Source organism: Myotis lucifugus, unplaced genomic scaffold (assembly GCF_000147115.1).
Source record: "Myotis lucifugus unplaced genomic scaffold, Myoluc2.0 scaffold_4, whole genome shotgun sequence".
In the NCBI taxonomy this organism is placed as follows: domain Eukaryota; kingdom Metazoa; phylum Chordata; class Mammalia; order Chiroptera; family Vespertilionidae; genus Myotis; species Myotis lucifugus.
Window position 1 is genome coordinate 8,484,039 of NW_005871052.1, and position 27,535 is coordinate 8,511,573.

At 41.2% G+C, this 27,535-nt stretch overlaps 1 protein-coding gene across 2 annotated transcripts in view; it reads right to left on the reverse strand.

The window, feature by feature from the left end:
- Positions 1-27,535, reverse strand: part of ARHGEF9 (Cdc42 guanine nucleotide exchange factor 9) — a 176,455-nt gene that overhangs the window by 59,193 nt on the left and 89,727 nt on the right. For both annotated transcript variants that reach the window (XM_023763710.1, XM_014465330.2), the window contains 3 exons: positions 13,768-14,000; positions 8,658-8,787; positions 4,579-4,710 (listed from right to left, as the gene is read on the reverse strand). In XM_023763710.1, coding sequence (XP_023619478.1) covers positions 4,579-4,710; positions 8,658-8,787; positions 13,768-14,000 — 495 coding nt within the window. The remainder of the gene's footprint in view (positions 1-4,578; positions 4,711-8,657; positions 8,788-13,767; positions 14,001-27,535) is intronic.

Below are 27,535 nucleotides of genomic sequence, written 5' to 3' on the forward strand. Positions count from 1 at the left end.
CCTTGCCCCAGTGATGCTTCCTATTTAATACAACCAGCCTTTAAAGTCAAATTCACACATTCTTCCTCCCCTAAAGAAGTTTTCTCTGACTGTACCCTCTAGCTCCTCACTGTGTTTTCCCTTTTGTGAATGCTAGCACAGACTATACACCCTTACACAATTGACACTCAGCTACCACATTGTTGAGCTACATTTGTTCTGTTTCACAGCTTTTAGTTTTGTCTGTTCATTTAACCTGTGCCAAGCATAGCACCACCCTTGTCTTGTCTCACTCAGCAGTTGTCCTAGGAAAGACAGTTGACAAAGCCTCAGAGGTTTTTCTGCTCATAACAAAGAGACAACCTCTCTGAACCCTGGTTGCCTATGGTCCTATCGGAAACAGGCTGTTACATGCCATTTGTTAATGGTTGACTGAGTGTTTTCATTGGGACACGGTGAAATAAGTGCTCAGAGATGCTATCTGGGTTGCCACAAGTTCCCTGCCTAAATAGGGTTGTTTCCAATAGTATATCACCTTTCCTCCTTTTCCCTTTCAGTAATATGAGATGGAGGATATTAAGGAAGTTTTACTTCTCCAGGAGAGCCCCAGATGTCTGCAGACAAGCATCCTGGCCCTAACCATGGCTCTAGCAAGGAATCTATCCCCAACCCTGACATTGCATAATTGAAACAGATGGGAGCTATTTGAATTTGGACTCACTGAGTTTTCGTTAGGTTTAGTAAAATACTGTAGGACATTTTGTACAAATGAGAGATAATGTAATCTGGGGAATGCAACTGTTCAGAATTGTAGTCTGACTGTCAATAAGGTCCTCTCTGCCTCTTTAGATGGTTATTACCCCCCTAGCCTGAGTCACTCTGGTTTTCTCTCCAGATCCTGGGGAAGGCACAGGGACTGGGACTGGATTTATTTTTCTCATTATTTCATTTCAGCATCAAGAGTACATACTTATTAATAACAAAATAATAATAATAATGCAACAGTGAACACAGCATAATTTATGTGCCAATTCTATTCTAAGTGTTTTGCCTTTTTCTCCAGCTTTATTGAGGTATATATTTAAGGTATGCACTGTGAAGTAATTACCACAATCAAGCTAATTAACATATGCATCACCATTTTTTTGTGATGAGAAAACTTAAGTTCTACTTTCTTAGTAAAGTTTAAGAATACAACGCAGTATCACTATGATCACCATGCTGGTACATTAGCTCTCGAGAACTTATTCATCTGGTATAACTGAAAGTTTTTATCCTTTGACCAATATCTCCCTATTTCCTCCACCTCACCAGCCCATCAACAACCATTCTACTCGCTGTTTTATGAGTTCAAATGCTTTAAATTGCATATATAAGTTAGATCATATGGTATTTGTCTTTCTCTGTCTTATTTTATTTAGCATAATGCCCTCCAGGTTCATCCATATTGTTGCAAATGGCAAGAGTTTCTTCTATTTTCAGGCTTAGTAATATTCCATTTCGCATACCATATTTTCTTTATGCATTACTCAGTAGCTAAATGCTTTTGCGTTTATTAACTTAAATAATCCTCACAACAATTCTACAAGGAAGGTACTGTTGTAATCCCATTTTATGAGGAACTCTAAACATAGAGCAGTTAAGAAACTTGTCCAGAAAAAAAATACTAAATGGAAGAGCTGTACCTTGAATCCAGGCTATCTGGCTCTAGAATCTATGATTGTTCAACCTTCTGGATACTGCCTCCCAATAAAAATTTGCTGAATAAATGATTAGTAACACTAAATATACAATGGCTAGTATTTACTATGTACTTACTATGTGCCACTCACTGCAATTATTTTGTATCATTTGACCTTCCCTACTTCCCTTCTATGTAGACATGATTATGATTCTCATTTTGCAAATGAAGGGATAATAATAGGCACAGATAATTTGTCCAAGGTCATGCAGCTCATGGAAAAAAAAGAAATTGATTCCCTCCTATCTGGACCTAGAATCCATGCTCTTAAGAGTAAACTTCACTGCTTCCTACTAACTTAGAGGGTTCTTCTCAAAACCTCCTGAGATAAATTTTTATCATGTACCTGCTTTGACACTGAGGAAAAATAATTATTTACAGTTAAAACACTGCCCAAGGTTAGACTAATTAGTAAGAGACAGTAGAGTCTAGGACCCAGTTGTTCTGGCTCCTCATTTTCTTTCTCTCTATCCCCATTTCTGTTGCTATGTTTGCATTTCTAGTTGTCCTGAATGGCTCATCCTCCAAGTCGGGCCAATCAGTGCAAGAAGAAATGGCCCAAATTCAGAGAGTTACTTGAACAAAAGAAGTCCCTTCTCTAGCATCATTGAATTCTATATATGACAAAAACAACATAAATATCAAGTAATCATGACACAGGAGACAACAGAGCACATCCAGACTAGCACTATTGACAGAAGATACAAGACAAAGTCTGTTTGGGCAACTTCAGGGCTGTAGGAAATTTAGTAGATAAATGACTGAGGAGAGGAGAAATGGGTTCTCCTCCCTTTCCCACTAAAAAGTGAAAGGGCAAAATGGAGAAAAGGGGAAAAATCCCCAAAAGCAGCAAAATAATTTCCAGTATAGCTATGTCAGAAAAAATAACAATACACATGCATAACTAAAATATCAGGGCAATGAGATTAAGAGGAGCAGAGCCAGCCATCATAGAGGACAGGAAAAAAAGAGAACAAATGATCTTATCTATATTTTTCAAAAGAAAAGCGACAAGAAAAGAATGAGGACAGCAAAAGTTAAAGAACAGATCACATAATTAGAAGTCACTGGTATCTTCACATCTACTATAATGGCCATTTAATTCATAAACATATACATATATATGTGTATATAGATACACGCATCCTCTAAATCAAGCTACACATTTTTAAAGCTGTTCTTAGTGGCACGGGTAATCCCAATTTCCAATGTACACTATGGGAAAGATTTTGCATAATAATTTGCAAAATGGGTAAGTTTTTGCAATAAATCTTGAGTTAATCCTCAACAATTCCGTCTCCTGAGCTGATAGATGTCCTAGGAAGAATTGGGGGGGGGGGAGCTAAGAAGAGGCCTGGTATTTGGCCAAGTTCTATAGTCATAAAAGTTCCGTCTTCCAGAGTCAGCTACAGACCAAGATAATTGTATCCATTAACCAATCCGCTATTGGTTCCGGAGCTGGCATTCAAAGCTTATCTCCAACACTGAGGCACTTTGACTCAAAACTCAATTTGTTCTCTCAATCCACTGTCAAAGGCATATGGACAAAGTTTTGTTTGTTTGTTTATTACATATATTTTATTTTTTTACATAGAGGAAGGGAGAGGGATAGAGAGTTAGAAACATCGATGAGAGAGAAACATCGATCAGCTGCCTCCTGTACACCCCCCACTGGGGATGTGCCCGCAACCAAGGTACATACCCTTGACTGGAATCGAACCTGGGACCCCCCCAGTCCGCAGGCCAACACTCTATCCACTGAGACAAACCAGTTAGGGTTATGGACAAAGTTTTAATGAAACATGTGGCACACACAGAGAACAGGGTGCTTAAAAACAAATGTGTAGCTCATGTCTCAGGCTGGAAAAAATTACAATTTTAATCTAGGTATCTCAAGACTCACCATTCCTCTTCAGATGCATTTACTACTGGATAAGGTTAAGAACAAAGGGACTGGATGATGGAGTCAGAGCCAAGGGTAGGACAACAAATTTAGAAAGTCACTCTAAGCATTCTTTGGTTTTTCCCTTCTCTTTTATTTTCCCTGGTCCAAAATTTTTCCCAACCACTCCCTGGAGCCAAAAGTGGTCTGAAATCCCTATGCTGAGAGAGAAATTGAGGGGAACAGTATACCTTTGGAAGAGGGGAACAGTATATCCATCAGTCTGAGAACATATGCCATCATCCTACCTGCCAAGGATTGGAGACCACGAAACCAACACTCACATTGAGTCAGCCAGAGGTCAATGACAAGAGTAAGACATCTCATCAAAAGGATTACAGAGAATGGAGGGTGGAGAAAAGCATAGTGAAGAGTTATAGGAAAGTGATACAACTTATGTAGAAAATAAGTAAGGGCACAGGGGAAATTCCTGTACCACAAAAGTACATACCTGTCAGGGAAAGGTAGGAGGACCCTTGTTGTTTCTTGGGGCAGGGAGGGTCCAGATGGCTAGAGCCATTGGAGTGGAAATAGGGTGAATTTGCTCAGGGAAGCCACTATTCACCAACTGGGATAGAAATATTTAAATATTTTTAATGCCTAGTGTAAACCAGTAGGCTATCATCTCTGGGTGGAAGTAGTGGAGAAGGATCACCAGGGACAGGAGGGTAAACAGTAAAAATGATACCAAGACAAAAATATCCTATCTTCAGAGTTTCACTGCCCAAAAGCCAGCTTTACTTACAATATTCATGCCATACCAGTGATCCCGATATGGAATTGCTGTCAATCTCTTGTCTGCTTTTGACCCATAAGTTTTAGCTCACTTTATTGAGAGTTTGGGGATGATAAAGAGGGAGAGACTGGTGCCCCCTGAAGTGCCCATATTCCTCAAGGAAGAAGAGGGTGTGATTACCTTCTTGCAGAGGACCATCTGGTGGTCAAACAGGAAGAAGACCCGCTGTTGGTTGCGGCCATAGGGCTGGTAGATCCAGGCCATCTCCCCAGTGTAGATCAGCTCCGAGCTCCTGTCTAGGATGTCCTCACCCTGGGAAGGACATGTGACAGTGAGAGGCAGCCAGGCAGGAGTGATGGACCCATCACCTGCCTGGAGGCACCTAGGGCTATGCATAATCTGGGCAGGAGTAGAACAGAAAGGACTGGTGGGAAAGGAGGGATGAAGGGAGGGACTCCTGAGAATCCTTGAAAGGCTCCATGAGCTGGATCTGGAAAGACTAATACTCTTATTCACCCTGAGGCCATATGAGCCCTGGGCCATCTAGAACTACTATAGTCAATTGCCCTCTGGCCCTAGGGGCACCAGCTGCCATGAAGTTCATTCTCTAATTTGGCCTCTTTTTCTCTATGAATCTCTCTCTGCCACAGTATTTCATCCCAGCATTTGTCTTTTAGATGCTTTCCTGTATCTGAAGGGTAAGTCTGAATAGGTGGTATAAGTCTCTCTGTTTTTTGGATGAGAAAAAGGGGACAGGGGAGAGCAAGAAGGAGATGATAATAAAGGAAAAGAGAAACCACTCACCCTCTTACAATAGTGTTTTTCTTCCCCTAATAAGTTATTAAAATATATTGATTAAATAGGAAACTTTATGACCACATGCTTCCTTGATTTATTATCCAGAGAGTTGGAAACAACTCCTCCTCCTTGTTATGTAGAGTCAGACCCACAAAAAAGCACCAAGACACCTGCTTCCTAATTCTTCAATTCTATAGTCTCTAAAGGCTCCTTTTTTAATGGTAATTCTGCTAGGTCAGAGGTATGTGGTAGGTCTGTCAGATGCTAAGTTAGACTTGGCACCTATTTTCAAGGATCTTACATCTTCAGTAGATAAGACTAATAGAGATGTGCTTGGAACTCATGGGACACAAGGCAGACAAAATCAAAGCCATGGGCACCAGGATGTGTGTTCCTGGGCCTATGTGCAGATGGGGACAAAGAGCAGTGCCCAGGATTAATACTTACTGAGCACCTATATTGGTCAAACATTGTGTTACACTTTATCTCTTCTAACACTCACAGTTGCCCTGAGAGATAGATATTCTTGCTCTCATTTTATAGTTTGAGTTACAGAGAGGTCAAGTGATCAGCCAAGTTTATCCAGCTAGTTAGCTACAGATCTACAACCAAACCTCAATTCTATGGCTCCGGAGAATGTGCTCACTCTTACCATTACATTATGCTGTATCCAGGCCAAAATTACTGGAGAGTCAGTACCTTCCTTTCTCTGGGTCTCAGCTTTCCCAGCTGTTAAATGAGGTATCTGAGGATGATGTCTAAGTTCCTAGCCCTGGTACTCAAAGCTTGAAGTCAGTTAGAAATGATGGCTGCTGCATCACCCCAGAAATAATCAGAGGCAAACAGCACTGGGCCAAAGAGAGGGGTAGCTGGATATTATATTCTCAAGCATACCATTTTTTTCCCAGTCTAAGGGATGGAAAGGAAAAGTGGCGCTCAGCGGGAATATTTTCTAATAATACAACCTCAGAAAGAAAGCTCAGAGATATTACTGTGACTCTAGACTCCAACCCAGGGATACCTTAAAACTTAGATAACACTCCTTCTTTGGGAGCCCACATAATAGCACAGAACTTCTGGAGGCCCAGATCTGGGAGAGGAAGTCCTCAGAATGAGGGAACTATACAGGCCTTTCCTTTGAAGGAATGGAAAGGTGAGAGTGGTACCAGTCTGCCATGTTCCATCTGAGGTATGACAGGAAGATGTGTCACCATCTATTTTGAATATATATGAAGTGAAAGAAATCTATAAAAGGGGCCAATGCCATACAAGAATGGCCAAGATTACTTTTAGATGCACCACTTACTAAACTGAGAATGATTGTACAAGGACTAGGACTACTCAGTGTCATCTGGTCCACCCACCGTATCAGTAAGTAGACAAATTCTATTCTAAGTACTACTTATCACATGTAACTCCACCAAGCAAATAAAAACAAATAAAACCTTGAAAAAATACTCCTTATGCTCATCAAGGTGGTTGACAGTTGATGTCGGGCAATTCACATGTCCTCTCTGTGCCTCAGTTTTCTCATTTTAAAAATGAGGATACTAGCAGTACCAACCTCATTTGACTGTTGTGAAGATTATATAAATCAACATATATGAAGTTGTTAGGAAAGTACATATCATATTATAAGCTCTATATAAGTGAAAGTTATTCTATTGAGTATTACTGTGTGCCCTATATCCTGTGCTACATACATACTCCTATTCATACTCACAACATAATAAGAAATATACTGTTAATATCCCACAATCAAGGTCAGAGAAATTGGAAGTAATTGTCCTAAAGTGGCTGAATCCAGGTCAGACTCCCTCCAAATTCCATGTTCTAACCACTGAACAACAATAGAATAATGATTCCTTAAAGGAACAACCAGGTGTCCTGGAAGTTTTCTGAGGTGAGAATCTCAGAAGGCTTGGGTTCTAGACCCACTGCTGCTACCAATTTACCTGTGCCTATGAGAAATATGTTAACCACTCTCAATCTGTTTCCTTATTTGGACATTTGGAATAATATAATGGTTCCTGTATGGCTCACCTTATATGGCTGCTTGAAAGTGGCCATGTCAAATCATTCCATGTGAAGGAAAGAGCTCTCTCAGAATTCAGAGCTCTCACCTTGTCCCCAAAGTGCAATCTTTTTCCACTGACCCCTTCCCCACAGGCCTTTTGTTCTCTTCCATTCCTCCAGAATTTTGCTCACACTATTTCCTCTTCCTAGAATGTATTTGTCCCCACTTCACCCCCGGATAGGCAAAAGCACATCTCACTCATCTCAATTCTCAGCACACCATTCTGATTACAGGCTGATTGTCTGATGTAGGGTTTATTTTCATACAGTTTATTTTCAATGCTGCCTACTGACAAGAGGGCAGAGAAATAACAAATCCATCCAGCACCAGATTTGGTCTCCTGGTCCCAGGAACATGCCTCATCAAGCCAGTTTAGCTTTTAAACAGATGCTCTTGCTGCCTCCATCATGTTGGGGCTTTGTGTATCCTCCAACTTCTTTGGATTAAATCACCCGATGGTAAACTGCAATAGGTCCTTGGGTATTACACAACCAGGATGTGAGGGGAAGGGTTCCATGAGGAGGAAATCACAATCATGTTCCCAAACATGAGCTCTAAACTTGGGTTCCTGGTAAAAAAATCTCAAAAAAAAAGATTAAAAAGAAGGTGTCGGGGATATGTTCCTTCTCCCTTCCTTTCAAGTGGATCTAATTCGTGTAAAGGGTGGTAAAGTGATAGCTAAACCAAATATCAGCATCAGAAAAATTAGGAATTCAAATTCTCCAGAAACTACAGTCCTTGGAACAGGTCATTTTCTATGCTGTTCCCCTAAGCTGCTCTGAAGTATTGATTATTACTTAGAGGTTGTATCTATGTCCAATGGAATGGGGTTGTGAGGTATTATTTTTATAAGCATATGACAAAAAAAAAACAGAATTTGGTCTGTCAATTTAGCAGGGATGATAGTCAGGGCCTGAAGTGTGCAGGCTTGGGTAGACCTAATAGATATGTCATGGTGAGGTGATCCTAACAAGAGGAAAATAAGTATGTTGGCTGGCCTATACCAGAGAACCAACCTTGTATTCTGTGTTTGGGAGTAAATTAGGATATAGATCTCTTCAGCCAAGTATTCATCTGGTGGTGATGAAATTCCAGGACTTGAAAGAGATTTGAACGATTAGTCAACCCAATCGTTTCCTGGCAATAAGAAAAATGATGAACCTTTCCTTTCTTAATGAAGCACTGTTACAAAGATTTATCCAACCTTCTTAGAAAGCTATTCAAGTACATGATACCTCTCATTAGCATGACATTTTGCTTTGGCTCTCATCTAAATCCTTCCTGCTGCTCTTCAAATCTAATTCCTCTTCACCCATCCATGGCTATGTGCAGTTCTGGCTAAGCTGTTCAGAATTCCCAATATCCCTGTTGGTAAGGATCCTACCTCCCAGTCTAGGACAGAGGCCTGCCACTGGGCAATCTTGTCAATATTCTCCAAACGCCGCTTGCGTTCATTGATCTGTTGAGTCACATTTCTCATGACAGCCAAAGCAGCTGCCACATACCTGTAGTCACTGCGAAGACACAAAAGTACAAGTTGAATGACTCAATGTGCCAGAGAACCAATTTGCTACATGCCAACCCTAACATCCATTTTCTTCTTCCTAATTAGTATAACAGAACCCTGGTTTTCAGATAGAAGCCATGTCACATGGAGACTACATTACCTATCATTTTTTACAGTAAGTGGTGACTATGTGACTAAATTATGTCAAATGATATGTAAATAAAAGTGTGGAGAATAATTTTTTGAGAAACCTCTTTTAAGGAAATTGGCATACCATTCTTTAGCCCTTACTTAATCATGATACTTAGAATATAGATTTGATGGCTGAAGTTCTAGCAGTCATCTTGGACCATAAGGATAAGGTCCAGACTCCTAGAGATAGGATAAGAGAAAGTTGGAGAAAGTCCAAGTCTCTGATGACTATGGCAGCCATAGATTACCTCCCTGCAGACATCTTTTTCATAAGATAAAAAATAGACCCATATCTTTTCTACACCATTATTTTTGTGTCCTATCTGATACAACCAGCTAAAAACCAAGAAGGGATCTTTGCACATGCAGACAACTTTACCATTTCTTCTATCACCTATTTCTAGGGAACTCTGCCCCAAATCACTGTGAAGTAACATCCTCCTGAACAATATAGAGATAATACATAAAACAGTGGTTAGAACAGAGACTGAAACCAGACTCTTTGGGCTCAAATCCTAGTTTTGTCACTGACTAGTAGTTTGGCCTTTGGCAAGTTTCATTCACCCTCTCAGTGACTCAGTTTCCCACAAAATGAGGAGAATTACCTTAGGATTTATTGAGGGTTTAATCATCCATGTAAACTATTTTACTCCTTTACTCCAGTTTGTTTTCTGTACAACTGCCAGACCTCAGTCTTCAAATATTACTGTATTTAATCACTTCCAGTGACAAAATACTTACTATGCCTCCTAACCAGTTTATTTTGTCTCAAGAAAACTCTGTTAAAAAATAAGCTCTTCTTTATCCTGAATCTTTATGAATGTTAGCTATTATCAGTTTTTCTTCTGGATCCTACTGTTGACTCATATTGAGCTTATGGCTGACTAATGTTTCCTAAGTCTCTTTGAAATATGCTGTCTGGAAGCTGCATGTCTCTCAATCTATAGTTTAACTGTTGATTTATTAAAAAAAACTGCAAATCTTTACATTTGTTCATGTTACATTTCATCCTTTTACAATAGATCCTACAGCCTATGGGGGATCTATTGGGCTCTGTAACATTGCCAAAGTTATTCTCTGGCACTACTATCTGAGCCTGATATTTAGAAGCAGAATAGGGTGATGATAGAAGGGGTGGTTACAGTGTAGAGTAGAAGCTGTTAACATAAACAAGAACCTCTGTTCTTTGGGCCATTCCTCTATCTGATTTGAAAGCATCGGGAAAATGCCTTAAGCTACTTTCTGGAAGGTAAAGCAGAGCTATACTGCCCAATAAGGTAGCCACTAGCTACATTTAAGTAAAATAATTTTTTTGTTCCTAAGTTTTATCAGCTACATTTCTCAGTATTCAGTAGCCATATATGGCCAGTGGTTACAATATTGGACAGCATAGATATAGAGCCTATACATTACTATAGAAAGTTATACTGGACAGCACTGGCATGAAAATGCTTATTACTTCATGCCCCGCTCAGCCATGAATTAATCCCTGCCACTGTGCAATACTGTCAGTCAACCTTTGCTATTGTTACCTGGGTGCTTTTCTCACAATGGTTATAGAGGAAATATTCCCATCTCTAACTTGCCCCTTTAGCTTTAGTAGTGTGGTCCAGTCTGAATCCTGCTCAGAGTCCCGAGGACTCCAGATGAGGTCTGGGCCCAGGTCCCTAATGAAGAGATTGACTGAAGCAAGATTGTATTACTCCAGATACATCAGCTAAATGCCCTCTTGTCAGCTTAAGGAAGGTTGGGTGGCAGGATGGGGACATGTCACCCTTCTGTAAGCAAAGGTAGTATTGTTCTCCATTTATCACTGTCCATCCATCTAATCTTCTACCTCAGCAGCCACCCTGACTGCCTGCATTTCAGACCCACCTATCTTAACACCTATCACACTAAGCTTTTAAGCTGGCAGCAACTTCTAATTGCCTTCCAATCCAAGCTACTCTGACATGCATCACAGGAGCTGCCATCTTGATGCAGCTTGCTGAACCTGCTGAAAGGGGTAGTCTGTGATCTGGGTATAGTGCTGGGCCCAATAGGGCATGCTGAAGGAAAATAGGGATTGATGTAGCCTGTCACTCTCTGAGACATTCTCTCAGCACTCTTGATCCCAGGGGATAGAAGGACAGGAGACCAGGGACCCAAAGGGAAAGGAGGCCTTGAGGCAGGGGTTCCAGTTACGAGGTGAAGTAACACAGGAATGGCAAATCCCAGGCAGATGACCTATCTTATTGGTTCCCATTAAACTCAAAAGGCCCTGAGGTTGCTTTGACCTAAGAAACTAACATAGCTTTTTGCTGTGCTTTGAACATGGTCTTTCTGAGCTCTTAAAAGCAATTATGTAACATATAATTTACCTAGTTGAAATCATCCATCCCCAAGTATGGTTTTTAGAGTCTTCTGCTAGGTTCCATGGAACAGATACTCAGGATTAGGTAGGAAATGAACTGTGATATAAAAACATCTGAGAACCACTATTTGAATATACCGGTTTTAAAACTATTGGTCTGGAGGCTGCTCCACTGAGATTTAGGTACAATAGTGGCTGCTTCTGGTCATTTAACACCATGAAGTATAACTGTGAATGGCATTTAGGCTCATGATATCACAAGTTAACAGAACCGGAAGACACCTTGCAGATGGGCTAATACAATGGCTGACAAACCTTCTTGGGCATGGAATCACTTGGAGAGCTCTTTAAAAAGGTTTAAAAAGTTAGGTTCCCAATCCTGGATAGGTGGCTCAGCTGGTTGGAGCACCATCCTGTACACCAAAAGGTTGTGGGTTTGATTCCAGGTCTGGGCACATACCTAGGTTTCAGGTTCAATTCCAGGTTGGGGCGTGTATGGGAAGCAACTGATCGAGGTTTCTCTCTCACATTAATGTTTCTCTCTCAAGTCAATAAACATATCTTCGAGTGAGGTTTTTAAAAAAACAAAACAAAAAACAACTTACAGTTAAAAAAAAAAAAAGCTAAGTTCTCAGACCACTGTCCAAAATTTGTGTCCCTGTTTTTCTAAGGACTTGCTCTTTGTAATTTCACTGTCTGGGCCTCAGTCTCTCCAGCTATAGAAGGAGGAAATCTGACCAGTATACGTTCCTTTAAGGGTCTTTCCATTATAAGTGCCATAAATATTGTCCATTCTTATTTTCAAAATATCTTAATTTTAGTGGGGGTTCTTCAGTGTCCTATGTTAGCTCTCACAAGAAACTGTGTCCTTAGAAAACTTGGCATTCAGTTCTGACAATGAGTTGTATTAAATCTTTTTAAATGAGATTTAGTCACCTCCAAATTTCATATCTAATGAATATTCCCATCATTCCCAAACTAGCAAACAGACTGAAGGAGGAGAGAGAAGAATCCTCCTTTGCAAGGTCCTTCTCTCTACCTGCCTCCCTCATAGCCAACAGAGCATGGAAGGCAGAATTACTACTGGTGGTGTTACTCACACAAAGGGAGAGTCCAGTGTCACTGTATTTGGATTCGTATCTGAAATCTGTTCAGGGCTCCAAAACTACTGAAGCACATGACCCATGATTTGCTTAGAAAAACATCAACTTAAAAATAAACGCATGGATTGACCTAGCAGTTTGACATAAACAAAACCAACTGGCCAACACCCATGGCCTTATGCAACTAGGTCTAGAAATCAGATCCAAGGAACCTAGGCAATGGAGCCAAATAAAAGTAGAAACCAGGCCTAATACAAATCAGATAGGAAGCTAAAACAATTGGGCAAAGGCCTTCTTTCTACTTGGAGTGTTCAATCAGAAAGAAAGCAGAGAGTTGGGCCAACTGGTCTAAGGTCAGGGACCTAATACCAATTAAAGGCGGTCTAGAAACAAGCTGAGGACTCTAGTTCATGAAGTAAAACACTTGAAAGAGTGGGAGAGTGGGGGATGGTTCACTTTAGATCATCCCCATTGTTGGAGATGACTCCCAGCATATACCTTACTGGTAAGGGGTTAGGGATGCCATTTCCATTCTGAGAGATAAACTCCTTGGTCCATTTTGAGTTGGTTTTCTTGAAAATATTAAAAAAACTTTGAAAAAAAACTTCAGGGGAAGTTTCAAGTCTATTTTCCCCCAGTATGTTCAGGATCTAATGGGAAAGTACAGTTGGAATGAGGCAGAGCAGGATAGAAAAGATAAAGAAAACTAAGGAGTTAGCCTTGCAGAATAAATGTAAGATCGGTATAGTTGGGCAGGCTATTACCAAAATATTTAAATCTATTAAGCAGAATAGAAAATAACAGTTGAACAATTACTCCATCTGTGTTGAATTACTTGGCTAAACTCAGGACTAAGGACCAGACTGTAGGCTCCCTGAAGGCAGGGTTTAAGTTGTACAATAATGATGATGCATAATGATTTTTTGTGCATACTGACTTACAACTTTTTAAAAACAGAACATGATCATATTTAATACACAAGTTTGATACAACCAAAAAGTAAAACACCAGAATAAAATAGTAACAAAAAACATGGTATTTCATTTGCAACACATGAGAAATGGTTAACATCTTTAGTCATAAACAAGCTCTTAAAAACCAGTAACAGAGACACTATAATGCAAGGAAACTTGATTTACAACTTTATAAGCAACTCTCATAAGCCTTCCCTTACTTTATACACATAATAGCCTTGTGAGGTAAGCAAGAATATGTCATCATCCCATTGTGCAAAGAAGCTAACAGAAGCTCAGACAAGGAAAAACAACATACATACTCAGTAAGAACCAACATGTAGAGGAGGCTCTCTCCTTCACTCTTGCCTTCATTAATCCCTTACCTATGGTCCTGGGCAGTATACTTGAGGAGCTCAGCCAACTGTAAGGGATACTTGCAGATTTTCTGGACTGGAGTGAGAAGGAAACCATCAATAGCTATGTCAATCATCTGCTGCAAGAGGCGACAGGCCTCAAAGAAGTGCTGATAGCGGCTGTCCTTCATCAGTTTGGAGAGCTCCATGCAGGCGTCCAGATGGTTGTTACAGTACTCAGAGTATATCCAGAATCCATCTTGCTGTGAGCAGAAGAAAAACGAGGAGAAAGTAAAAGACTGCTGAGGATTCCAAAAGAAGTTTTGGAGAAATGGAAAAACAGACCCTGTTGTTATGTAGGAATATTAACATGATAATATCAATCTTCCAAAATTAATTCATAATTTAATAATAAAAAATGAATTATTTAGAAACAAGAAAAACTTATTGTAAAATTTCATATAGAAAATAAATAAATAGCAATAGTAAAGAAATTCTATAAAAGAAGGGTAATGAGGAGAGACTGGCCCTCACAATAGGAAAATACACAACAGCAATAAAACTTTAGAAATTTCTGGCAATGGCAGACTAAATTTTTTAGATAAATCTTAGCCAGAAAAGCTAGAAAAATATAACAATTTCTGTTAAAGAAATCATATCATCCAGAGGCTCCAACTGTCTCTACAGAATATTCCTTAGGAAATACACCTTGGAGTATTTAGGGGTAAAGAGGTCATAATGTATTCAAATTAAACAGATGGCTAAGAAAAAATATATGAGTGGAAGTATGTACATGTACATATACATATAGAGAGGTGGGAAGAGGAAAGAGAAAAGAGAATGAAGGAGAGCATATTCAAATTATAATGTAAAAGCAGTGAAATGTTATGTTAACAATAGGTGAATCTGGGCAAATGGTATATGAATGTTTTTTGTACTTTTCTTACTTTACAACTTTCCTGTAAGTTTGAAATTATTTCTAAGTTTAAAATAAACCTCTACAAATTTTCTTATACATTGTTTAAAACTCATACAAAGATTATCTGATACATAAACAAAACCTAAGAGAAATAATAGGCAATACAAATTGATAGATACAAAAAATCAACAGACTTAAAAAGTATTATTTAAAATAAATACTAAATAGGCAAGCCCCACAGATGAAAATAAACTAGAAAAAATATAAATAAAGAGGGAGAGAGTGTGAGTGAGTAAAGGGGTGAGAAGAGCATGTGTAGACATGTGCGGTATGTGTGTGAATGAATGAGGAACAGATAGATATCTCAGGAGTCCCAGGAACTGGAAGATCAGGCTCTCCTAGATGCAGAGTCCCTGCCGCCACCACGGGCACCCCCAGACTGGTTCGGCTTTGGTGGGGAACCCATGCCATCTTGTAGAGGGGAGTATCGGAGGCCAGGAGTGCTGCCACACCAAAACCCAGACCAACCTCGCATAGCTCCCCAGGACCTGTGAAGGGAGCTGCTTGCCAGCCATAACACACGTGGAACCACCACCATGCTCCAGCAGTGAGCAGCGTGATACCACAATGTAGGTCCCAATGTCTGCAGCGAGTGCTCGCCAGACAGACCTCCTGAGTTGTGTCTCCTTGCCAAAGCCCAAACCCAGTGTCCCAGAATCCCATGCTTCAGGTCCCCATGCTGTGAGTGCAAGCCATGGGTACCCAACTCCTTGCTCCATCCCTGGTCCTAGTACAGAGCCACAGCCCAGTGCATGCTACACCCCCACCAAGACAGAGCTCTCGCCCGGTGATCACCCCACCCCCCGCACAGACAGAGCCTTTGTCAAGAGTGCACTCTGCCAGCAGCACAGACAGAGCCTTTGGCTGGTGTGCACCCCACCCCTGGTGCAGACAGAGCCTCAGCCCAGTGTTTGCTATGCTCCCGGCAGAGACAGAGCCTCTGACCAGTGTTGCCCCACCCCTGTACAGACAGAGAGGCAGCCTGGTGCGTATAGCAATGATGGAGCCTTGGGCCAGTGTGTGCTACACACCCAGCAGATACAGAGCCATTGATAGGTGGGTGCTTGGCCAACAGCACAGACAGAGGCTCCGCCCCCAGCATAGAGAGAGCCTTTTAACTGTGCATGCTCTGAACCCAGCACAGACAGAGCTGTCACCCGGCACATGCTCTACCCCCACCCCAGGTCAGAACTGCTGGTGGGTCCTGGTGTGCCCAGCAACAGGTCACAGTACCATGCTGCAAGTGCACTGCCAAAGGGACCTAGGCACCATCCTGCCTTAGGAGCTGGGGCTGCACAGAAAATTGCATGCCAGAGGGTTCTTGGCCTTCACAGAGAGTCACAAACCAGAGCAACTATGCACCCACATGCGCCAACCCCAAGAAACAGACAACTGAGGGATCATAACCATGGGAGAAGGGAGTACAACTCAGAGGAGAGACAATAACAGTGTGAAGCTCAAGGCAGACCCAACTCCTGGGCTAGGGGTCCAGGACCATTGGACTGCTAGGGGCTTTAATGCCTGGGACCTCCTGCAGGGAGCCCAGAGCAAGAAAGAGACAGCAAAAATAGGGAGACAAAGAAACAAGCCCCAAGGAAAGAAAAGGAAGAATCGCCAGAAAAAAATCTAAATGAAATGGAGGCATGAAAAATGTTAGAAAAAGAATTCAGAGTAAGGGTCATACAGTTCCTAAACAGGCTAGATGAGAAAATCAACAACTTATGTAAGAATCAAGAGGAAATAAAAAATGATACAGTTACAATAAAAAACACAATGGAAGGTTTCAACAGTAGACTAGAAGAAAAGGAGGACCGCATCAGCGAGCTAGAAGACAGGGCGGGAAAACACACCCAATTTGAACAGCAATTGGAGGAAAAATTATAGAAAGCAGGTGGAGAGCTTAAGGGAGCTTAGGGACAACATGAAAAAAAGCAACATCCATATAATAGGGAGGCCAGAAGGACAAGAAGAGGAGCAAGGATTAGAAAACCTATCTGAAGAAATGACAGAAAACTTCCCTGACTTGAGGAAGAAAAAAGTCATACAAGCACAGAGATTCCAAAACAAGATGAACCCCAAAAGACCCACATGAAGACACGTCATAATTACATTGGCAAACATTAACAACAAAGAGAAAATCTTAAGCACTGCAAGAGAGAGACAGAGAGTTACCTACAGGGATCTCCCATTAGATTATCAAATTATTTCTCAACAGAAACACATCAGGCCAGAGGGGAATGGAATGAAGTATACAAAGTGAAGCAAAGCAAGGGATTGAATCCAAGAACACTCTATCCAACAAGGATATCATTCAAAATTGAAGGGGAAATCAGGAGCTTTGCAAATAAAAAAAGGCTAAGGGAGTTTATTACTACCAAGCCAGCAATGCAAGAAATGCAAAAGGTACTGTTGTAAAAAGAAAAAATAGAAAAGGAAGAAGGAACACAGGCACAAAAAATAAAAATGTCTACAAACAAATACTTATCAATAATACCTTTAAATATAAATGGATTAAATGCTCCAATCAAAATACATAGGGTGGCTGAATGGATAAGAAAACATGACCCATATCTGCTTTCTATAGGAGACCCACCTCAGAACAAGGGACTCACAGACTGAAAGTGAAGGGATGGAAAAATGTTCTTAAGGCAAACAAAAATGAAAAAAAAAAAGCTGAGGTAGCAATACTTATATCTGACAAAATAGACCTTAAAGTGAAGGCCATAACAAGAGATATTGAAGGCCACTTCATAATACTAAAGGGAGCAATTCAACAAGAGTATATAACTCTGGTAAACATATATGCAACCAATGCAGAAGCACCCAAATACATTTAAAAAAAGTTCTGGAACATATCAAGGGAGAGATTGACAGCAATACAATCATAGTAGGGGACTTTAATACCCTATCGATATCACTGGATAAATCCTCTGGACAAAAAATCAATAAAGAAACAGCAATCCTAAATGACTCACTAGATCAGATGGACTTAATTGACATATTTTGAACATTTCACCTCAAAGCTACAAAATATATATTCTTCTCAAGTGTACATGGGACATTTCCAAAGATATACCACATATTGGAACATAGGCAAAGTCTCTACAAATTCAAGAAGACTGAAATCATATCAAACATCTTCTGAGATCACAATGGCATAACACTAGAAATTGAAAGGGTTAAAGAGAGTAAAACAGGACAGAGAAAACTTATTGTACTTAGGAGATATCTTGCAGAAAACTTGCAATCTTCACCATGGCATAGTGCAGATAGCTACTGGAAATCTAGCGCCAGGAAGAGCTAAGGACGGACCAAACCCTTACATCAGCAAAACGGCTTGCAGGCAGCAAAAGTTAATAAAAACCTTTCCCTCCCTACACTCTCTGCTGATTCCTTTGTTGGACTCAGCCTACCTGCACCCAGGTGCCTGAAATAAAAGCTTCTTTTGATACCTTATGGCCTCATGTCATAGGTGCATGACCCTGCCAACTCTGAAGCTTTTAGAAATCAACTACAATAAAAACAATACAATAATTCAAACACTTGGAAGTTAAATAGCACATTATTAAACAATAATTGGGTTACCAGAAATGAAAGAAGAAATAAAAACAAATGACAATGAAAATATAACAATCCAAAATCTAAAGCAGTTCTGAGAGGGAAGTTCATAGCTTTACAGGCCTACCTCAAAAAACAAGAAAAACTGGTAATAAATTAGCTAACCCTACAACTTAAAGAATTAGAAAAAGAGCAACAAGAAAAGCCCAGAGTGAGCAGAAGGATGGAAAAATAAACATCAGAGGGGAAATAAATGACATAGAGACCAAAAACACAATAAAAAAATCAATAAAACCAAGAGCTGATTCTTTGAAAGGATAAACAAGACTGATGAACCTCTAGCCAGGATCACCAAAAAACAAAAGAGAAAAGACCAAAATGAACAAAATCAGAAATGAAAGAGGTGAAGTAACAACTTACCCCACAGAAATACAAAGGATTATAAAAAAATACTATGAAACTCTATTCCAACAAACTGGACAAGTAGAAGAAATGGACATATTCCTAGAAAGATACAATCTTCCAAAACTCAATTAGGAAGAAGCCAATAACTATGGAGGAAGTTGAAGCAGTCATCAAAAAACTTCCAGTAAATAAATGCCCTGGGCCTGATGGATTCACAGGGGAATTTTACCAAACATTTAAAGAAGACTTAAAGCCCTAACCGGTTTGGCTCAGTGGATAGAGCGTCGGCCTGTGGACTAAAGGGTCCCAGGTTCGATTCTGGTCAAGGGCATGTACCTTTGTTGCGGGCACATCCCCAGGAGGGGGTGTGCAGGAGGCAGCTGATCAATGTTTCTCTCTCATTAATGTTTCAAACTCTCTATCCCTCTCCCTCCCTCTCTATAAAAAAACCAATAAAATATATTTTTAAAGAAGACCTAAAACCTACCGAAAAAATTCAAGAGGAAGGAACACTTCCAAGCTCTTTGTATGAAGCCAGAATTACCCTAATCCCAAAACCAGATAAAGAAACTACAAAGAAAGAGAATTACAGGCCAATATCCCTGATGAACACAGATGCCAAAATTCTCAACAAATTCTACAAAATTGGATTCAGCATTACATTAGAAAGATCATACATCTTGACCAAGTGGGATTTATTCTAGGGATGCAAGGCTGGTATAATATCTGCAAATCAATAAACATGATATATCACATAAACGAACTGAGAGACAAAAATCACAAAATCTTATATATTGATGCAGAAAAAACATTCAACAAAATCCAACATCATTTCTTGATAAAAACTCTCAGCAAGGTGGGAATAGAGGGAACATACCTCAACTTAATAAAAGCCTTATAATACAAACCTATAGCCAACATCATATTCAATGGGCAAAAACTAAAACCATTTCCCCTAAGAACAGAAACAAGACAGGGATGCCCACTTTCACCACTCCTGTTCGACATAGTACTGGAAGTGCTAGCCATAGCAATCTGACAAGAAGAAGAAATAAAAGGCATCCAAATTGGAAAAGAAGTAAAACTGTCATTATTCATGGATGACATGACATTGTACATAGAAAACCCTAAAGACTCAATCAAAAAACTCCTTGATTTAATAAATGAATTTGGCAATGTAGTAGGACACAAAATTAACACCCAGAAATCTATGGCTTTTTCATACACCAATAATGAACTCACAGAAAGAGAAACTAAAAAAACAAAATCCCATTCACTAATGCAACAAAAAAATTAAGGTTTCCTAGGAAATCTTAACTAAGGGGTAAAAACCTGTACTCAGAAAACTGCAGGACATTGAAAAAACATAGAGGAAGACGTAAACAAATGGAAGAATATACTGTGTTCTTGGATTGGTAGAATCGATGTCATTCAAATGTCCATACTACCCAAAGCAATCTATAGATTCAATGCAATCCCCATTAAAATACTAGTCCCAACGGCGTATTTCACAGACCTAGAACAAACTCTCCAAAAATTCATATCAAATAAAAAAAAACACTCCAAATAGCCGTAGCAATCTTGAGAAAGAAGAACAAAGTTGGAGGGATCACAATACCAGATATTAAACTATATTACAAAACCACAACTATCAAAACAGCCTGGTACTGGCACAAGAACAGACATATACCATATAGATCAATGGAACAGAACAGAGAACCCAGAAATCAACCCACTCCATTATGCCCAATTAATATTTGACAAAGGAGGCAAGAGCATACAATGGAGTTAAGACAGAGTCTTCAAGAAATGGTGTTGGGAAAATTGGATAGATACATGCAAAAAAAATTAAACTAGACCACCAACTTACACCACACACACACACACACACACACACACACACACACACACACAAAACTCAAACAGGATAATGGATTTAAAGATAGGATCTGAAACCACAAAAATTTTAGAAGAATCCATAGGCTGCAAAATATCAGACATTTGTCATAGCAATATCTTTACCAATACAACTCCTAGGACAATGGAAACAAAGGAGAAAATAAACAAATGGAACTACATCAAAATAAAAAGCAAAAGATACCAGTAACCAAACAACAAGGAAGCCCACTGCATGGGAGAACATATTTGCCAACGTTATCTCTGATAAGGGTTTACTCTCCAAAACTTATAGGGAACTCATACAACTTAACAAAAGGAAGATAAACAATCCAATCAAAACATGGGCAAAGGACCTAAGTACACTTTTTGAAAGTGGACATACAGAAGGCCGAGAGACAGATGAAAACATTTCAAAGTCACTAATCATCCAAGAGATGCAAATCAAAACGACAATGAGGTACCATCTCACACCTGTCAGAATGGCTATCATCAACAAATCAACAAATGACAAATGCTGGTGAGGATGTGGACAAAAAGGAACCCTCGTTCACTGCTGGTGGGAATGCAGACTGTGTAGGCACTGTGGAATACAGTATGAGGTTTCCTCAAAAAATTAAAAATGGAACTCACATTTGACCAAGTAATCTCACTTCTAGGATATATCCCAAAAAATAAGAAACACCAATCAGAAAGGATATATGCACCCCTATATCCATAGCAGCACAATTTACAATAGCTAAGATTTGGAAACAGCCTAAGTGCCCATCAGCACATGAGTGTATTAAATAACGGTGTTACATCTACACAATGGAACACTATGCTGCTGTAAAAAAGAAGGAATTATTACCATTTGCAACAGCATGGATGGACCTGGAGAGCATTATGCTAAGCGAAATAAGCCAGATGGAGAAAGATATATATCACATAATCTCACTCATTTGTCAAATATAATGAACAACATAAACCGATGAATAAAAATAGATCCAGAGACAGAGAAGGATGGAACAGATTGTCAAACCTGAGAGGGAAGGCAGGGGTGGGGGGGTGGGGAGAGATCAACCAAAGGACTTGTATGCATGCATGTAAGCATAACCAATGGACCCAGACAATAGGGGAGTTAGGGCATGTGCTGGGCCGTGGGAGCATCTGGGGTGAGGTCAAAGGGGGGAGAAAGGAGACGTATGTAATATATAAACAACAAAGCATTTTTTAAAAAGAACAGAACTTAATAATAAAAAGATAAGCATAAGAAAAATTATTTTTTTAAAAAATAGGCAAAATTACTACACTAAAATGATGATACACCATGAGGGTTTTATCTCAAGTCATTTCACCCTATTAACAGATTAAAGGATAAAAATTATATGATTATTTAAATAAGTAATAAGCATTTGAGAAAACACATTTATGGTATAAAGTCACCAGCAAACTAGGAATAGAAAGAAACTTCCCCAATGTGATAAAAAAAATATGATCTACAGATTTAATGCAATACTACGCAAAATGCTGACAGGGTTTTTGGTTTGTTTGTTTTTGCTTTTTGATACAACTTGGCAAACTGATTCTTCCTTTTGAAAAAAATTTCAGTTTTATAGATAAATAATTGGCATATGTTACTGTATATGTTTAAGGTAAACAGCATGATGGCTTGACTTACTTATATTGTGAAATGATTATAACAGTTTAGTTAACATCCATCATCTCATATCTATACATATAAAAGCCTAAGTGATCGGCCAACTATTTGTCTGGCCGTCCGACCAGTAGCTATGACGTGCAGATGCTCGTGGGGGCAGATGCTCAACACAGGAGCTGCTGAGCTGCGGTGACTTGGCAGCTGCGGTTCTCGGGTGACGCACACAGAACCAGAGAGGAAGGAGTCTTATTCCAGGGTGTGTCACCCGAGAACTGCCCTCTCACAATCTGGGACCCTTTGAGGGATGTCGTCGAGCCAGTTTCGGCCTGATGGCTAGGCCGAGGGATCCCACCAGTGCATGAATCCATGCACCAGGCCTCTAGTAAATACAATAAAAAGAAGAGAAAAATTTTCATTGTGATGAGATAAAAATACATATAGACATAGAAATTATCTAAAATAGCTTAACTGTTTTGAAAAAGAATGAATTTGGAGGGCATATGCTTCCTACTTTCAAGACTTGCTATGAAGCTACATTAGTCAAGACAGTATGAGAAAAAAATATTCCTAATAAAATCTATAGTGATGGGTGTTAACTAGACTTATTGTGAACATTTTACAATAGATACAAATATTGATTTATTGTATTGTACACCTGAAACTAATACAATGCTATATGTCAATTATATCTCAATAAAATAACAAGCACCATCACTACACCCACCATCACCACCACAACAAAAAGAGAGTGTGGTATTAGTATATGAATAGTCACATAGATTACTGGAAAAGATGAGTATCTCTAAAAATAGACACATACATACAAAACTGATCACTTGATTTTTGACAAAGGTGCCCAGATAATTAAATGGTGGAATTAATAGTTTTTCAACAAATGGTTCTGGAACAACTGGATACTCTATGTCCTATGTAAACCAATGAGCTTTGAACATTATTTAACCCCATTTATAAAAATTATCTCAAAAAATGATCATAGACCTAAATATCTACACTAATAAAATACAAAGATGCTAATTGACCGTAGCTTTGCTATGGCCCAAGCCACGCCCACCAGCCAATCAGAGTGACTCTATGCAAATTAACCCAATCAAGATGGTGGCCGGCAGCCATGGAGCTGGAGCAAGCAGGAGGCTTGGTTGCCCGGGCGATGGAGGAAGCCAAGCTTCCCACCTGCCCTGAGCCGACTGTGGCCTCCGCTCATGGCAACAAAGTTTCAATTATAGAAGACAAATAAATCCCAGATACCTGCTTCCAGCCAGCCTCCACTGGGAGCTTGGGTGGCTGGGGGCCGTGGCCAGCCTGCAAACAGCCATCAGCCCCTCACTCAGGATGGCCACACCCTCATGGGGTGAGGGTCCCCACTGGGGGGCTTGGCCAGTCTGCAAACAGCCATCAGCCACTCACCCAGGCTGGCCACACACTACTGGGGTGAGGGTCCCCGCTGGGGGGCTTAGCCAGCCTGAAAACGGCCCTCAGCCCCTCACCCAGGCTGGTCAGGCACCCCAGGGGGGACCCCCACCCTGACGGGTTTGTGGCCAGCCTGAAAACAGCCATCAGCCACTCACCCAGGCTGGCCACACCCTCATGGGGTGAGTATCCCCGCTGGGAGGCTTGGCCAGCCTGCAAACAGCCATCAGCCCCTCACCCAGGCTGGCCAGGCACTCCTATATAATAAAATGATAATATGCAAATTGACCCTAAAGCAGAATGACTGGGAATGACTGGTCACTATGACACACACTGACCACCAGGGGGCAGATGCTCAATGCAGGAGCTTCCCCCTGGTGGTCAGTGCGCTCCCACAGGGAGAGCTCTGATCAGCCACAAGCCAGTCTGCAAACAGCCATCAGCCACTCACCCAGGCTGCCAGTACAGCAGTGGTGGTGGGAGCCTCTCCCGCCTCCTCAGCAGCGCTAAGGATGTCCGACTGCAGCTTAGGCCTGCTCCCTGCTGGCAAGTGGGCATCCCCTGAGGGCTCCCGGGCTGCCAGAGGGATGTCTGACTGCCAGCTTAGGCCCAATTTCCCCGGGGAGTGGGCCTAAGCCAGCAGGTGGTCATCCCCCAAGGGGTCCCAGACTGTGAGAGGGCACAGGCCAGGCTGAGGGACCCCCCTGAGTGCACAAATTTTTGTGCAGCAGGCCTCTAGTCTATATATATAAAAGCCTAAGTGACCAAAGGACCAAACGAGCTGCCCCCTGGTGGTCAGTGTGCTCCCACAGCAGGAGTGCCACTCAGCTGACTGCCCTGCCTAGGTGGCCCCCCAACCTGGCTGCAGCCACTCACTCCCTCAGTAGTCCCGCAGGTCCAATCTTTGGAGAACGGGCCAGGCACTGATGGACCGGCACCACCAGCAGCAATCCTGACAGCGCCACCGGCCTCTTGGAAGTTGGCCTCAGGCACCTCAGCCACTTCCCCTCCCTAGAGGCTCTGCAAGGAAGAAACAATATAAAAATGGCCACAAGGTGGCTCCCAACAACCTTCGTGAACATCAGCGGGATGGATCTGGATCCCCCACCTGCAAGGGCATCCCACCACCCGCCCAGAGGGCCTATCGCATCCTGGCGCCCCCCCCCACCCCCCTCTGGACTGACAGCAGGTACAGTGGGGCCAGGATGAGTGGGAGCAGCAGGCATGAGTGGCAGGCAGCGTTGGACTGCGGGTTTCGGCCCGATCCCCACAGGCTACCCTGAGGGACCCCACCTGTGCATGAATTCATGAACCAGGCCTCTAGTAAGAAATAAAGCTACACAACTTTTATAGGAAAATAGGATAAAACTTTATGACCTTGGATTAGGCAAAGATTTTGTAAATAAGACCTAAAATCATGAACCATAAAATGAAAATAATTATAAATTGGATTTCAACAAAATTAAAAATTTATGCTTTACAAAGACACTGTTAAGTAAATAAAAGACTAAGATATAGACTGTAAGAAATATGTGCAAATCACATATCTGACCAAGGACTTATAAACAGAATAAATAAAAAACTCCTGAAACTAAACAGAAAAAAAAACCCCAAAAATCTTCTTAAATAAAGGCAAAAGACATGAACAAACACTTCATCAAAGATTTTATACACATAGAAAATAAGTGCATAAAAAATGCTCAACATCATTACCCATTAGGGAAATGTAAATAAAAACCATAATGAAATACCACTAAACATCTAACAGAATGGCTGCAATAAAAAAAATACTAGGAATACCACATGCTGGCAATCATGTGGAACAACTGGAACTCTTATATAGGGTATCTCCCAAAATGTACATGTACAGTTTGAATAACTATAAAGGCAGTGTTTATTAATTATACATTTCATTTTTAAATTTGAGCTGTTAAACTGAGTATACATTTTTGGGGACACCCTCTATATTTGAATTCAGAATGCAAAATGGCATAGCAACTTTGGAAAATAGTTTGTCTATTTCTTATAAAGTTAAACAAACACTTACCATGCAACCTAGGAATCCTACAGATATGAACAATCTAGTAAATAACTCAGATGTCCTGGAATAAACTGATGAATGGGTAGTATATCTAGACCAGAGGTCGACAAACTGGCCCCTTGAGTGTGGCTCTTCCACAAAATACCACGTGTGGGCGTGCACGTACAGTGCTATTGAAACTTCGTGGCCCATGCCACGGGGCCAAAGAGCCGCATATGTAGAATTTAATGAACAAACTGACTACCAAGCAAAATAGAGACAGACTCATAGATAGAGAGCAGGTAGACAGCTGGGGGTGGAGGGTGAGTTGCGGAGGTGGAGCAATTGAGCAAAATGGGTGGGAGGGAGAACTCATGGACTTGGACAACAGTGTGGTGATGGCAGGGGTGGAAGGGGATGGGTGGAGGTGGTAGAGAGTATAGAGGGAATAAAAGGTGATGCAGAAAATTAAATTTTTTAAAAATGCAATACATCATGATTAAGTAGGGTTTATCCCAGCAATGCAACTACCAATTAATATGAAAATTACTCAATACAAATTCACATATTAACAGACTAAAGGGTAAGAGCATATGACCATTTCAATGGATTGGTGGTTCTTTTTGACCTCCAGATGTTTGACAATGTCTGGAGACATTTTTGGTTGTCACAACTGGGGTAGTGGGAGTTGCTACTAGCATCCACTGGGTAGGGACCAGAAATGCTGTGAAACACCCTACAATGCATAAGGCAGGCTTCAATTGAATATCAACATTCGATATTCTACTTAACCTCTCAACATTATGTTTATAATATCTATAAGCATTGCTATAAAGTTCATACATCTACTCTGTTGAGTCTTGCTCCATAATATCCCACAGTAAGCATCTGCTGTTTCTTATCTATCCCTTGGTGATAAATACCTAAATTGCTTCTAATTACACTCCACCACACATAACACTGCCATGCAATGAACAGCCTTGTAAATGCTTCCTCATGGATCTCTGTGAGAACTTCTCTGGGATACCTATTCAGAAATGGAAGCACTAGGTCATAGATATGCTTAACTTTGATAAATACTTCCCATGTGCTTTCTGGAATGGCTGAAACAGTTTAAATACCATGCAGAAAAGAATTAAAAGAGTTAACATATCAGGCCTGAGGCTGCTATACTTGGAAAGACCTGTTTGAAATGTTGGCCTTCACTGGCATCTTGGAACTTGAATCTCAAGAGGCTTCTCACCATTCCCTAACAATAGTGGCTCACTGTGCCTAAAGTGTTTATATAAACAACTAGAGGCCCAGTGCACAAAAATTTGTGCACTCGGGGGGGGGGGGGGAGAGGGGGTCCCTCAGCCCGGCCTGTGCCCTCTCGCAGTCTGGGACCCCTCGGGAGATAATGACCTGCTGGCTTAGGCCTGCTCCCGGGTGGCAGAGGGCAGGCCCAATCCCTAGGTGCAGCCCCTGGTCGGGCTCAGAGCAGGGCCGATTGGGGAATTGGGACGCCGCCCCCTGTCATGCACAGAGCAGGGCGGATCGGGAGGTTGCGATGCCACCCCTAGTCATTCTCAGGGTAGGGCCGAATGGGGGGTTGGGGGCACCACCCCCTGTCACACTCAAGGCAGGGTCGATAGGGAGGGTGCAGCGCCCCCCCCCCTGTCATGCACAGAGCAGGGCTGATCAAAGGGGGTTGGGGGGGGTTGCCCCCTTGTCACCACACAGAGCAGGGGCCGATCAAGGGGGTTGAAGAGGTTCCCCCCTTGTCCCTTCCAGAGAAAGGGCCAATAGGGGGAAGTTGGGGGCACCACCCCCCTGTTCCACCCAAAAAAAAGGGCCGAATCAGGGGGTTTGGGGGGGCCGCCCCTTGTTATAA